General features: G+C 42.5%; 2 protein-coding genes across 2 annotated transcripts in view; one reads left to right on the top strand and one right to left on the bottom strand.

The window, feature by feature from the left end:
• The first annotated feature begins 264 nt into the window (after positions 1-264).
• ABITRAM (actin binding transcription modulator) lies at positions 265-6,558 on the top strand. Its single transcript, XM_042461912.1, has 6 exons — positions 265-427; positions 1,461-1,512; positions 4,497-4,626; positions 5,765-5,841; positions 5,916-5,985; positions 6,062-6,558. Exons 1-6 carry the CDS (start codon positions 337-339, stop codon positions 6,209-6,211), a joined length of 570 nt encoding a protein of 189 aa, XP_042317846.1. The 5' UTR covers positions 265-336; the 3' UTR covers positions 6,212-6,558.
• Positions 5,531-13,952, bottom strand: part of CTNNAL1 (catenin alpha like 1) — a 75,974-nt gene continuing 67,552 nt past the window's right edge. Inside the window, exons 16-20 of the mRNA XM_042464390.1 lie at positions 10,764-10,812; positions 9,817-9,873; positions 9,535-9,654; positions 8,324-8,407; positions 5,531-8,228 (exon numbers count right to left, since the gene is read on the bottom strand). Coding sequence (XP_042320324.1) covers positions 8,058-8,228; positions 8,324-8,407; positions 9,535-9,654; positions 9,817-9,873; positions 10,764-10,812 — 481 coding nt within the window. The 3' untranslated portion in view covers positions 5,531-8,057. The remainder of the gene's footprint in view (positions 8,229-8,323; positions 8,408-9,534; positions 9,655-9,816; positions 9,874-10,763; positions 10,813-13,952) is intronic.

Below are 13,952 nucleotides of genomic sequence, written 5' to 3' on the forward strand. Positions count from 1 at the left end.
TTGTGCTATGGAATCTGGAGTTGGAGTTTGTTGTGGGGCCCCACAACAAACTCCAACTCCCAGAATTCCATAGCCAGAGCCAAAGAGTTAAAGGCGCAAACCGGATTATTTCTCCAGTGTGGATGCAGCCAAATGCAAATGGATGTTAAACTTGCTGGACTTTAAAAAAATGGCTTCCGGTATGAACCCGGAAGTTCCTCTAGAAAACCGGACAGGTTTCTCTGCTTTTTTGGTGATCTTCGCAGCGTCGACGGTGACGACCCCGGAAGTGGCGGTTCTTTTCCGGGTTGTCGTTAAGTTAGCGCTGTCTCTCCCTGGGCGCGCGCTCGAGGCGCCATGGCGGCGGAAGGCCCTGATTCAGCTCCCGCTGCCATGGCAACGGTGCCCGGGGTGACGGAGCGCTACTTCACCCGCTGGTACAAGCCAGGTAGAACATAGAGCCACGCAGGGTAGAGAGGCACCTGCGCGGGAGGCGCGGGGAGAGTGCTCAGTGCACTCTTGGGCAGAGGGATGAAATGGTTCCCCTGCTCTTAGTCATGGTCCAAATGGAGAGGGTTAGGCAAGGGAGGGCTTACTCCGTAGGGCCCCCTATGGCTCATAACGCACTAATGATCCAATTTGATGGCACGTTCACAAGCCTACATCAGACTGTAGCTTTGCTAGTACCGTCGTGTCGGTGAATGCTTAACAACACTGTTTAATAAACAATCCCGATAACTTATTTTGCATGCATTTCAAGGCTTAACGCAGGGGCCAAACACACTGCGGAAACAATCCAATTTGAGACCGCTTTCACTGCCCTGGCTCAACGCTAGGGGAATCTGGGAACTATAGTTTTGTGAGACATTGAGCCTTCTTTGTCAGAGAGAGCTCTGGTGCCACAGTGAACTACAATTCCCAGGATTCCCTAGCACTGAGCCAGGGCAGTTAAAGTGGTCTCAAACTGGATTATTTCTGCAGTGGGTTGTGATCATTATATTTCTTTATAGAAGAAATATCCCCCACCAAACTCATTGCTAACACTTTTCCTTCTTCTCATACTAGTTATATGTGTGACTCTATCTATCTACCTACCTACCTATCATCTACCATCTATCTATCTATCTATCTATCTATCTATCTATCTATCTATCTATCTAATCTCTCTCTATCTAATCATCCATCCATCCATCCAATCATCTATCTATCTAATCCATCTAATATCTATCTATCTGTCTGTCTGTCTGTCTGTCTGTCTGTCTGTCTTATCTATCTATCTATCTTATCTATCTATCTATCTAATCTCTCTATCTATCTATCTATCTATCTATCTAATCATCTATCTATCTAATATCTATCTATCTATCTATCTATCTATCTATCTATCTATCTATCTATCTATCTATCTATCTAATGTATCTATTCAGTTTAGGAGGGTCTAGAAATTGTAGAGTAATGGTTACTCTTCTTTTCCCCCCCAGATGTAAAAGGTAAGCCATGTGAGGATCATTGCATATTGCAGCATTCTAACAGGTAAGGTTTCTCACAGGATACAGAATTGCAACCTTGGATATGTGTATATATATACTGTATATATATGTGTGTGTGTGTGTGTGTGTGTGTATGTATATATATATATGCTCAGAAAGCAAATACCACAGATGCCTGCAATGATGGGAGCGTGTGATAATTACAATAAATTATCTCCACATTTTTGAACCTTTGGCTTTTCCAAAGTACAGTGAGCCCATGGGATCTGCTGGGGTTTACTTCCAGAACCACAAGTGAATACCAAAAACCACGGATGTTCAAGTCCCATTCAATACAATGGCATAGTAAAACGGTGTCGCTTATATGAAATGGCAAAATCAAGGCTTGCTTTTGGGAATTTATATATCATTTGGCTATTTTCAAGCCCTGTGTGGTTGAATCCATGGAAGAGGAATCCGTGGATATGGAGGGCTGGCTGCTTAACATGTCTTCTGTAGTCTACTGGTAATAAAGGGTGATCTGGTGGGCTAGAGAGAGAACAGGCTATCAAAGGGGATTGTAAAAGGGTTAGATAAATTCGTGTAGGGCATGTTAGGTGTGCTCATTTAATGCGACACTCATGTACATAAAAGTATGGCCAGATCCCTGTTGTTGGTATACACCTGTATGTCCTTTGACAGTTTCTGTGGAAACGGTTGTCCAGTGTATCTTTCATGCAATGACAGGCACCCACACTTGTATGCACAAATTACTTGGCAACTGCTGATGAACCCCTATTCCATTTAGTGGCCAGGGAAGTTGTTCAGACAGTGTTCGGCTGCGTTCCTCCAAAGGAGACAGCAGTCTTTCAGACTCTCTGCCTGGCTTCAGCTGCTCTCCTCTGGTGGCTAAATGCAGGGAGGGAGGGAGGAGTGCACCAGTAGCTCTCACATAGGTTGCATATGTGGAGGAAGAGAGGAGGAAGAGGTGGTATACTTGGCAAAGCTTCAAGATCCTCCAAGCTGATATATCATCTTGCCCTTTATCTCTAAAGCAAGGGTTACTAATCTATTCAGAAATACATTAATTACACCTAGGTTGCTTTTTCTTCCGATAATGACTGCAATTACAGGATTTTTATATTGAAAAGCCTTGTAACTTTTTGGTATGTTAGCTAATATGTTTTTTTTTTTTTAATACTGGCTCTTTTATTCCTCTGGTCAAAGCTGTTGCAAAGGCTTCAAACTTACTCACCATGCGTTGTCCATAAAGTGTGACATCTAGGGGTCATTCCCACTTGCAGTTTAAAGCGCTTCAGAATTCGTGCCAGCCCCGATATTGAAATCGAATTGAAAAATCCCCTTGTTCCCACTATAATGAGGATTTTTTTCTTACCCCATTTAAACCTCTTCCGGTTTTGTTGTCCCCACTTGTGCTGCTTCAAAATGGAGGAGGAGGAAGAGGATTGCCATTGCTAGGGAGGGTGACCAGGGGGTCCTCCTTGGTCCTCCATGCCCCCCTTCCCCGTCCAGGAGCCATTCCTGAGAAGGCCCTCCCTTGGGGGAAGCCATGGAGCTCAGGAGCAGGAGCAGCAGGAGAAGCATCAACTGTCAGCCCTCTTTGGAGGAGCCTTATAGCCGGGTGCCGTGTCCTCCATTCTCCTGTGGTGTGTCCTCCATTTGGCCCCTGAGGGGAACATGGGGGTTCTGGGGGGGCTCTCCTTGGGGCTGAGAGAGGCTGGGGGTCTCCCAGGGAGTGGCAGACCCAATGCCCGGCCAGGAGGAGCAGCTTGGGCTCCGAAGAGAGGCCCACACCTGGCACATTATCCCCAGCTGCCCTCTGGACCCCCAAGAAGGAGGAGGGTGTGAGTGGCTTGGGGCCCATGGGAGCCTCCCAGGGGAGAGTCGGGGGCTGGGGCACTGGTGAGCATCTTCCCCCCAGCAAGGACTCAGCCCAAGGGAGGGAGGGCGGATTGGGGTCTCTCTCTTTGAGTATGTAAAAGAAAGTCACAATGTGGTGGAGGGCTTTCACTTTGGCACCAGGAGACTCAGCTATGGGGGAAAAAATCCCTGGGCAAAGGCACACTCTCTTAGCCTCTCCTTAGGAGAGACTTGCCAAGAAAACCGAGTGATAGGTTCATCAATCATTCCAGCCAGGCACCGTGTCCTCCATTCTGCTTGGGGGGGGGTTATCCTCCATTTGCGGGTGCACTGGGCATCCTCCCTCCAGCAAGGATCCGGGGGGCTCCAGTCCAAGAAAGGGAGCGTCTGGGTCAGGGTCTCTCTCTCTGGTTGCATGCTGTTTAGCACTGCTGTAACTGTCCTGCCTCAAGGCTATGGAATTCTGGGACTTGGAGTTTGTTGTGGAGCCAGGCGCATGCCGGAGCAGAAGGATCCCAAAGGACTTGAGGTGTCACTGCCCCAGTGCTCGGGGGTTCCCTAATGGAGGAGGTGGCAGTGTCCACTTCCAGCCCCCAGAGGCTAGAATGGTTGGTGGAAGGGACCCGGGAGGAGGAGATGGACAGGGAACACAGGTTTGTTTGGGGTTTTTAAAGTAAAATTAATCACAGCATCAATAGAGTGGTTTAGCTTTACCAATCTATCAATTTTCCAATTAATTTTTTTAATTAAAAAAAAAGAAGCCAAAAAGGCAGCCCTGTGTGTGTGTGTGTGACTGACATCTCTGGCCCACACCCCTCTGCCATTTGTCCCTCCCCTCAAAAAGAATCTATTCTGATCTGGCGTTCCAACTTACTAGACTTGCTTCAGAATCGACTCTTCTCAAAAAACCCACTTCCAAAGTAGTGTCAAGAAACCCCAAGTTATTTGTGTTTGCCCAGCTTCTTTCCTCCTGGAATCGATCCAGTGAGGATCGGAAGCAGTTTCAAATGGGAACGAAGGTTGTTTGCCTCGAATCCCGCTTTGGAGCAAACTGCAGTGGGAAGGACCCCCTACTAGAGTAATATCAGTTTCCCTAGTGGTGTCAGACTGCTGCTTCCTGCAAGGGAAGCACCAAGAAGGTAATTGTTCTAATGTCTTTTCTTGTAGAATCTGTGTCATCACTATAGCTGATGCTCACCCTGTTCTGCAAAAGGGAAAGAGAATTGAGAGTATTAGTTACCAGATAAGTGCCAACTGCAGTCGGCTGCAGAATAAAGTCTCTGGAAAATCCAAACGGGTATGGATCATTTAATTTTTGACTTGATTCCTTAGCGTAAGCAACTCTGTTTAAGATCGTTTGTTTGTTTTTAATATATTCATTCTGATCGCCCTGAGCAAAAGTGATTTTAACATCAAGATAAGTTATCTACCCTAAGGCTCTCTCTTTTCTTTAACGGATTATCAGTAGCATGAGGGGGGGGGGATCCACTGTGCCATGAAGACATATATATGCCCCTTGTTGGCAGATGACACATCTTGTGACTTGTTATTGTTGGACAATAGGGCTGTGTGGGGGCAGAGAGGGGTACTGTCTCTTTGAATTCCCTCTAGTGTTTTTGTTGAGAGAAGAACAGGAAGGTAAGCTAAGGCCAGGACATAGGGTGCAAGACAATGGAAGATTTTCCAAAGAGAAAATTTCTCTTTTTGTGTACATGTCTCACCAGTTTTACCCTAGAGAAGGTGAGTAGCAATGTATATTCATGTTGTGACATGCCATTTTGACACTCATGTTTCTCTCTGTACTGCTCTTGAGTCATGTTGACAGCTTAGAGCAGAGGACAGATGGCATCATTCAGAACTGTAACAAACATGTAAGCTATCCAGGACTAACTTCTAATTCAGGCATACTGAAATGAGTGGGACTTAGTTTAATAAATTGAATACTCGTCTTTATTTATTTGGGTACTGTAGTAATAAAGAAAAGAAAGACTTTATTAACAAAACCAAAAATTAAGTCAACAGCCAACTCCTCCTCATCCTTCTCCAACTTGCTTCATCACAGGTTGCGATATATATAATTTAGCCTGTGAAATATGTTATACTGAGAGACAGGAAAAGGCATAACATCAGCCTACTGTGTTTCATAAAGAAGGGAGGGAAATCTTGGCAATACTTAATCCATGATATAAACTGTTTTGGGCTTTGTTTTTTTGTTTGTTTTGTTTGTTTGTTCTGGTCAGTAAAATCATACCTTTCAACTTTAAGGCTTCAGTTCTTAAGCCTGCACTGAACCCAGACGGTCTTACTTCTAGGAAGATATATAAAATTGCATGGTCAGTTTTAAAGCATATTCACTGATGTCACAAATTGACCAGCTGCTTGCTGCATGTCCTTTTCTTGCGATCCTAATTTGCTGCGTGCTGTTTTTCTGCTAGGGTGCTCAGTTTCTAACAGAACTTGCCCCACTGTGTCGAATAACCTGTACAGATGGAGATGAATATACCATATACAGGTAAAGGCTTGAGGCGTTGTTGATAACTGCCGTGCTTTTATTGATCAGACTACTAAACTAGAAATTTTCTGCAGCTGTATAAGAGGGAGATTGATAGAAGTGAATGAAAACATTCTGAAAAGCCCATCTCTTCTTCAAGAAAAGGTGAGTGTTTCAAACTTTGATTTCCCTCTGTACCCCTATCTCTGTTTTTTGCCTCAATTGTTTTTTCTCCCCTTAGCCTTTCACAGAGGGATACATTGCAGTTGTATTACCAAAGTTTGAAGAAAGCAAAAGAATAACCGAGGGGCTCTTGACAAGGAAAGAATACGAAGAGGTGTTCTCAAAACGTTTAATACCACCTCATGATACAATACAGAGTGAGAACTAAATACATTTCATAGCAGAAATATGAATTGTGTAATACAGATTCCAGTATATCCCATGGTAAAGTGACTTTATGAACTTTCGTGCTTAAAGGAAAGGAGAGGGACTGGGCAAAAATACTATGAAACTGAAAGAACAACATGACTGAAAAGTTTTGAATTTCTGTTCAGGTGAGGCAAAAGGAAGCCAGGCTTTAAGAATGTAAAGTACCAAGTATATTTTAAAATCTGTTTCAGTGGTATCAACAGAACCTGGCCTAACTGGTTGGACTATAACCATACTGTTGTATTTAAAGGTGCAGTGTCAAAATATTTTTCCAGTCATGTCAATAAAAGCTCTTGTTTACCAATATTCAAATGGTTCATGTTATGTACTTTAGAAAATGAATCCTAAATCTGACAAGTTATAACCAAACGCCTCTTGTTGAGATTTTTAGCATTGAAGCATATGTCCAAATGAGGTACAGTGGTTGGTAGTCAGAGCTAAAGTCTTACCAGCAAACACAGGAATCCCTATCCCATAATGGCTTCACATGTGCACCTGGCCTACAGGACATTTCTTCCCACCTACACATGTCTCAGGGGAAAGGTGAGATGCAGTTGGAAGTGACAGAAGAAGAGAGGCAGAAATGCTCCCCTGCCATTTATCTTCTGCCTCAGCTCCATTTTGCATGCTGAAATTGAACCGGACTGAGGATCCTTTTTTGCCACTGCTTGTTTGGCTTCTATCTTAAGGCAAAGTAAATGTGCAGGGAAAGGAAGAATGACTGATATTAAAATCTGAACAGTGAGATTTCAGACTGATGTACTTAATGGTCTATCAGTTAATACAGTAAGTGTACATACATCTCAAAGAAGCTTGTTACTGTACTAAAAAAAACAAAAACAAAGTAATGCCCTCTTTGTAGTGACTGGCTTTAACATCTACAATTTCCAAATGGAACTTTACTCTACCACATGCTAAAAATGAAGGCTCAAGCATTAAATTTAAGGCCACAGTCTATAACACAGTAGGAAGTTAGTCCCACTAAACAGTTTAGGACTTATGTTTGATAGTGCTTAGATTACATTGTAAAATTTCTTCTAATATAAAGATGTGTGTAACACAAAAAGGAGCAAGACAAAAGCAAGCTCTTAGTTGTGCCTTGTTTCTATTAGTTCTACTAATGATCTTTTTTTTTTAGTTTTACATTGGTAAACATGTTTTATAAAAGTGAGGTTTTCTGAAGGCTTTCATCATTAAAGCTTTATTGCAACTAGCTGATAACTTCTACAAGAAGGGACAGCAGTGTGGATGCCTTTGGACTAATAAATTTGGACTAATCTAGCCCTTTAAGAAATGCTGCCTTTTTCACCTCCCACCGATTTCTGTTGCCCATCAAGGTGTTAAAGTGGTACCTGTGGCAACCTGGACCCGATGGTGGGAGATAGTGGTTGAGACGCTAACCCAGTCCCTGTTAATTCCTTTTTCAAAGTAGCCCTAATAGACTGGGGTCCTAGGCTCACACAAGTTAATTAAAAACAGTAGTTTTTCATGTAACATATCCAGTTCATGTGCATAACCATCCATAGCAGCATCCTTGGGATATGAAGAAGAAGACACTCATGAATGTACATGATTACAGAAAGCAGTATTAACAGTGAACAAAAAGTATTTCACTTTACAAAAGTATGCAGCCATTAAAGTTTACTGTTTCTTTTGTTAACGGCTAAGTACCGTGACATCTATTAGATGTGAAAAGGTTACAACAGCTCTTTCTAACCTGGTTTTACCTTTCTCAAAAGAAAGCAATTAGGAAGGGTTTCGTGTACAACTCCCATTAGGAAATCTTTTCATTCCCCTAAAGCGCCTTAGAAGTGTTTGTTGTCCAAAACAGTGAGGTTTGCTACATGTTGTTCTAAGGTTCTGATGCCAAAAAGGTCATTTCTTCTGACCGGACCACTGCCTTCTCTTCCAACTGTATGTAGACCATTTTCTTTCCAAGGCCGATGTGCTCTAAAATAGCCATTTCCTGCTGTATGCTGTTAATAAACAACAAAAACAATTTGGCTTGAAAAGCAGGATCTACACCCAGAAATAGGTTCATTTGTACACATTTGCATGCATATCATCTCACCTTTGTCAGCAACTTGCAGCTGAGTGGAAGAACTTGAGTCAGTATATCCAGAATGCACTTTACTTTGTAAATACAGGTTTCTACCTAAATACAGAACAGATTAAGTGGAAATGACTTTGTCAAATATGTTTATGAAACATCTTCTATAAAAACTACCTTTCTCTCTCAAGCACATCCAGTAGTGGCTCAACCTCCATTGCAATTTTTCCTCTTTAGGACATTTCCCTTTTTCTGAATTCCGAATACGTTTGCATACCGAAATAAATAAGAACTGCACAAAGCTATAACAGTTTATTTGTTCATTTAAATTGCCTTTTTGCAGAACTTTCTGTTGAGATGTGTCCCAAAAGCACAGATTTTAATTCAAGATATTAAGGTCCAAAACACACTGCAGAAATAATCCAGCTTGAGACTACTTTAAATGTCTGGGCTCAGTACTAGGGAATCCTGGGAACTGTAGTTGATTGTGGCACCAGAATTCTGATAGAGAAGGCTAAATGTCTTACAAAACTAAGCAGTTCTCAGAATTCCTTAGCACTGAGCGAGGGCAGTTAAAAGGGTCTCAAAATGGATTGTTTCTGCAGTGTGTTTTGGACTTATGTCAACTAACTAGTCTGTCTTTCAACCAGTTATATCAGTTACATATCCAACTGGTGAAAAGGTAATTTATGAGAGTTCTTGAAAGGAAAACTGTGTCTCCTTTTTCACTTCCTCGCTCTTATACACAAAAGCATATTACTAGTGTTGAGAAAGGAAAACACGTTTTACTGTTTTCAGAATGCTGTGAAGCAAGCAATACAGTAGCAAGTACCTTTCACCAACTGCTACTTCAGGCATTTTTCTAAAACACAAGAACAATATACTTGAGGGCTGATGGCAAGATGCTAAGGGTAAAAGTAAGACCTCTCAACACAGTGGCACTTTCCGGAGCACAAAATTTGTTTTTAGTAAGCTAGTTATTGCTTGGTTAAATGGTATATAGTATTCCAGTCTGTATTTTGACATTACAGTAGCATCCAGAATTCTGAGCAAGTTGAAAATGGCTTATGGTAATTTAAGAATTTGACTAGCACACTTTTTATCTGCACACTTTATTTAGGATTTAACATGAAAAACCAAACACTAGGTTTTATAGAACAAAAATAAGATAGGAAAAACTAAACATCTGAAGCAGGACTAGGACTCTGTTTAAAAGATATTGAACAACTTACCTTTGTAAAAGTTGCAGTCTTACCCTGGACAGGAGTTTTAGCTGTTACCTGAAGCTGCTGATATGCAGGGACAATTTTGTCAATCTCTTGCAGGAGCAATGGTTTATCATCATCTTCTAGCTGAAACAGATGTCAGTCAGTTAGGCATGCTATAGAATCTGGACGAAGATTGTAAACTGTGAGAAAATGCAATGTCTAGAAATTTCTATTCTAGGACAAAATCATAACAACAAAGAGATCTATAAAAAGCATTCATTTTAATATCTGGAAGCTGTACAGTACCTGATTAGAAAAGGAAAGAAGAGTGGAGGCAAGCTTTAATCCTTCTGTAGCAAAGGCCTAACATGGAAAAAAGAGAAGTTAAATGTTGGCTCATCCCACAAGCAAAAACAAAAAAAGGTCCTCCCTTTCACTATGGAGTTTGGTCATATTGCCTTTGCTCCTGCGATAGATGTGGGATACTATAACTTTAAGAAGGTGATCTTATCGCATTTCCCTGTTGCCAGGCAGTATGCAGCCCATATCAATCTGGGCTTCTGCTGAAGCTTTTCAAGAATGGGAAAATCCCGTTCTTGAAAAGATGTGAGAGAAGCCCATTGAAGCCCAGGTTGCATATGGTGTACTGCCCGGCGACGGGAAAATGCAATAAGATCCACCTTCACATCCCATGTCTATTGCAGGAGTAAAGGCAATGTGATAAACTCTTACATGTGCTAGGCTTGCTGCTTTGTGACTCAACTAGTCAAATACAGCTCAGAAAGGATATATTTGGCAGTGTTCCTATTGTTTTTCCAGTACATTTATGATGAGCTCCTATATGTGGCTGGTGAGCTGTATTTGGTTTAATGGGCCACAAACTGGACACTCACAACAAATGCATGTATGTAAGAGCTTTAAAATTTGTAATACTCCATGTGCCCATAGACATCTCTGAACAACCACATTTCCCTTCCCTCTCCTGTCTTCAAGGGAAGGGAACCACTGGTCCTTCAGATGTTTTCGACTGTGGCTTTCATATTCTTTCACCATTGGCAATGCTGGATGGAGTTTCTAAGAGTTGAAATGCAAAACATCTGGAGGGCCAAAGGCTCCTCACCCCTGCTCAAAGAGGAAGTCACAAATTGTTTCTTGCAGTAATTTGTAGAAAATGCTGGATGGTGATCCAGTGACGTTCTACTGCCCCAAATATATTGGTCAAAACAAATACTACTTTTTGATTGCTTTATTACCTCTGCCTGCTGAAATAAATCCTGGGTTGTCTTCAGCAACCCCTCTCCCCTAAATAGGAACAAAAAGAAAAAAGAAAAAAAAATTCACCAACAACCTAAATATAATTTAACCTACCATTCCTATGAACCCAGAAGCCTAAGTAGAATAAAGGTGTAAACTTCACTAACACAGAAAACACACCACTCAGACAGATCTGTTATCTTGATGGCTAGATTAGGAAAGACTATTCTAGGCTTAGGGATCAGGTTGCCTGATAAAACAATCACAATGATTTTGCATCTACTACAGGATAGCTGTCTTTCTAGGACTTGGTCTGGAATTACTTGATCTGAACTCATGTTCACACTTCAGAGTAAAATCTCTTCGCAGTAGGTGTTACTTATTTTTGAGGAAACATGCAGAATGGCAGTCCTTCAGGCAGCTCCAGCCGCACACACACAAAAGCAGGATCTCTGCAAATAAGCAAGTTTACCGAGGGTATAAAAAGAGATTCAACCAAGGAGGAAATCTAGAATGTCAACAACATTTACGGTTAGTTTATCCCTCTCTTGCTGAGGTTCAGAATAAGAACAGCCACTTGCTAAACACTTACCAATTTTTTGGATGTCACCTATCAAGTCCTTTGAATGAAAAGGAAAGGGCAGGAATACAATGTTCCCTATCAGTTATCATTGAGAAGTTCCCCAGACCAAACTCCCAGAAGCCCCACCCAGGATGGTTATTGAGAATCCCTGGCACTCAGCATCAGGGATTCTGAGAATTGTAGCAAATATGATAAAAACTCTTTCATTGTATGGAAGTGGAAACAAGCCTTTCTTTGAGTTGGTGAGAGGAATCAACACAACTTGGGTTTCTCCACCCAGAAACAGGACAGAAGACCTAATGAGGTCTCACAATAGCGAGGTTACAAAACAGACTTTGCAAGCTCCTCCCTTTCGGCCATCAACCGGTTCTACTTCCTGCCTTATCCAGTTCAGAATTTTTTTCTTATCAGTCCTACATTTCTGGTAACCCTTGCTGTCTATTTAGCTGGAGAGTGCTCTTCCTCCCTTTCTCCTTTCCACTTCCTTCCTGATTCTGCAGTGGCTCTTTCTGAAGAAATATCTAGCAGTAATAAAGAGGACAAGTTCAGGAGGCCTTATCTCAGCCATCAGCAGCTTCCTGAGTTCACCCAGGTTCTCTGGAGTAGGTTTCTGCCATTTCCAGTACCAAAGAGCAGCCAAAAGAAACACATTCACATCCAGGCAATCAGGCATATCCTCCAGATCAAAGAGAAAGAATGGATGCCTTCATCAAAACATTTATCAGGAGTGAGGTTGAAGGCTTTCATGGCTGGAATCCATGGCTTTTTGTGGGTTTTTCGGGCTACGTGGCCATGTTTTAGAAGAGTTTATTCCTGACGTTTCGCCAGCATCTGTGGCATTCTCTGAAGATGCCAGCAACAGATGCTGGTGAAACGTCAGGAATACTCTTCTAGAACATGGCCACATAGCCCGAAAAACCCACAAAAACTATTTTGCAGGAGTTTACTCCACCATCTTAACAATCATGAAGAAAGGAGAAGTCTTCAGGTCCATCTTGGACTTAAAGCATACAAATGCTCTAAATATGAACAAATGCTTCCACATGGAATTGCTGTACTCCATCTGGGAGGCCCTGCAGACAAGCAACTTCCTAGTATTCCTGGATCTTGCAGAAGTCTATCAATATATTCTTGTGGTGGGAAATAGCGATTCTTCAGATTTGCCTTCGAACAACATCATTTTCAATTTTGGGCCCTGGCCTCAATTCTGAGGGTATAAATGAAAGTCAGCTCACCTGAAGTTGCAGGGCATGCACGTAAATGATGTACTTTTGAAATCTTTCCAGGAGGCTCTACATAGATTGCCCACATGCCCATGGTTTTCTGATAAACACCAAGAACAGCCAGCTGGTTCCATCACAGTACATTAGCTATTTGGAGGCTCTGAGACACTACCAAGGGCATGGTTTACATCTCAGGGGAGAGACAAAGCAACCTCAGGACAGGGGCACAGAAGATAACGGTATTTCCCTTAAGTATCTCTCATGACCTTAGCAAAGCTCCTAAACCTCATGATCTTTTATCATACACATTGTATCTTGGGACAGATTTCACTCAAGACTCCTCCAATGGTTTCTGCAACCATATCAATCCATCATTGCAACTCACAAACATCTGTTGTTGCACTTCAGGTCGGGTACTCCCTAGCAGGGTATGCTCACTAGTCCAATCTTGACAGCGGGCCGAGAAAATAGTCCTATCCCTTTCAACCCAGCACATGCAAAGAATAGTCAATCCCCAGGCAGACTTTCTGAGCAGACACACCTTGCTCCCCAGAGAGTGGAGTCATCACCCAGAAGTGTTCCGCCAACTGGAGATCAGATTCAGCACTTTGCAGACATGTTTGTGTCCCCAAAAAATTACAACCCCCCCCCCCCCCCAGATATTTCACCAGGTTTCTGTATCCAAGAGCAGAGGACACAAATGTCCTACAGTACCAGTGGCTGAAGGTTCTCCTGTGTCTCTTCTCTTCCCTTTCTCTCATCTTCAGATGGTCAGGAGAATGAGGGAGAGGGCTCAAATGGTGTTCATTGCACCCTACTGGTCCAGGAGACTTTGGTTTTTGGACCTAATGAGTCTGTCTCTGAAAGGCCTATGGTGTTTCCCACTCAAGCCGGACTTGTTGATTCAGTGTCCCCTTTGGCATCCAGACATGGTTTGGCTCTAGCTAGCTGTCTGGAGGTTGAGCTGGAAGTTCTGAAAAAATGTAGGTATACAATATGTGATTGACATGCTTCTTTCAACTTGCAGGCATTCCATAGCAAGGATTTCTGAGGCCCTATTTAAGGTTTTTGTTAGCTGGTCCAAAACCAAATCCTTCTGCTATAATAGGGCATCTGTCTTGCATCTCCTGGCCTTCCTGCAGAGAGGGCTGGTCTTAGACTGAATATTTTAAAAGGGCAGACTGCTGCATTGTCTTCAGTTCTGTGTAACACTCAAGGAGCCCCACTTTCCTCTCATCCATGTGTACAGTGGTCCCTTGGGACCACTACTATCATATCTCCCCCAGTCAGGCACTGCTTTCCATCTTAGAGCTTGCCATTAGTTTTAAAGCACAAATTTGAGCCTCTTGGGAAGGTTCCCCCGAGGCTTCTCTCCTTACAGG

The sequence above is a fragment of the Sceloporus undulatus genome, chromosome 4 (genome assembly GCF_019175285.1).
Source record: "Sceloporus undulatus isolate JIND9_A2432 ecotype Alabama chromosome 4, SceUnd_v1.1, whole genome shotgun sequence".
Classification (NCBI taxonomy): Eukaryota; Metazoa; Chordata; class Lepidosauria; order Squamata; family Phrynosomatidae; genus Sceloporus; species Sceloporus undulatus.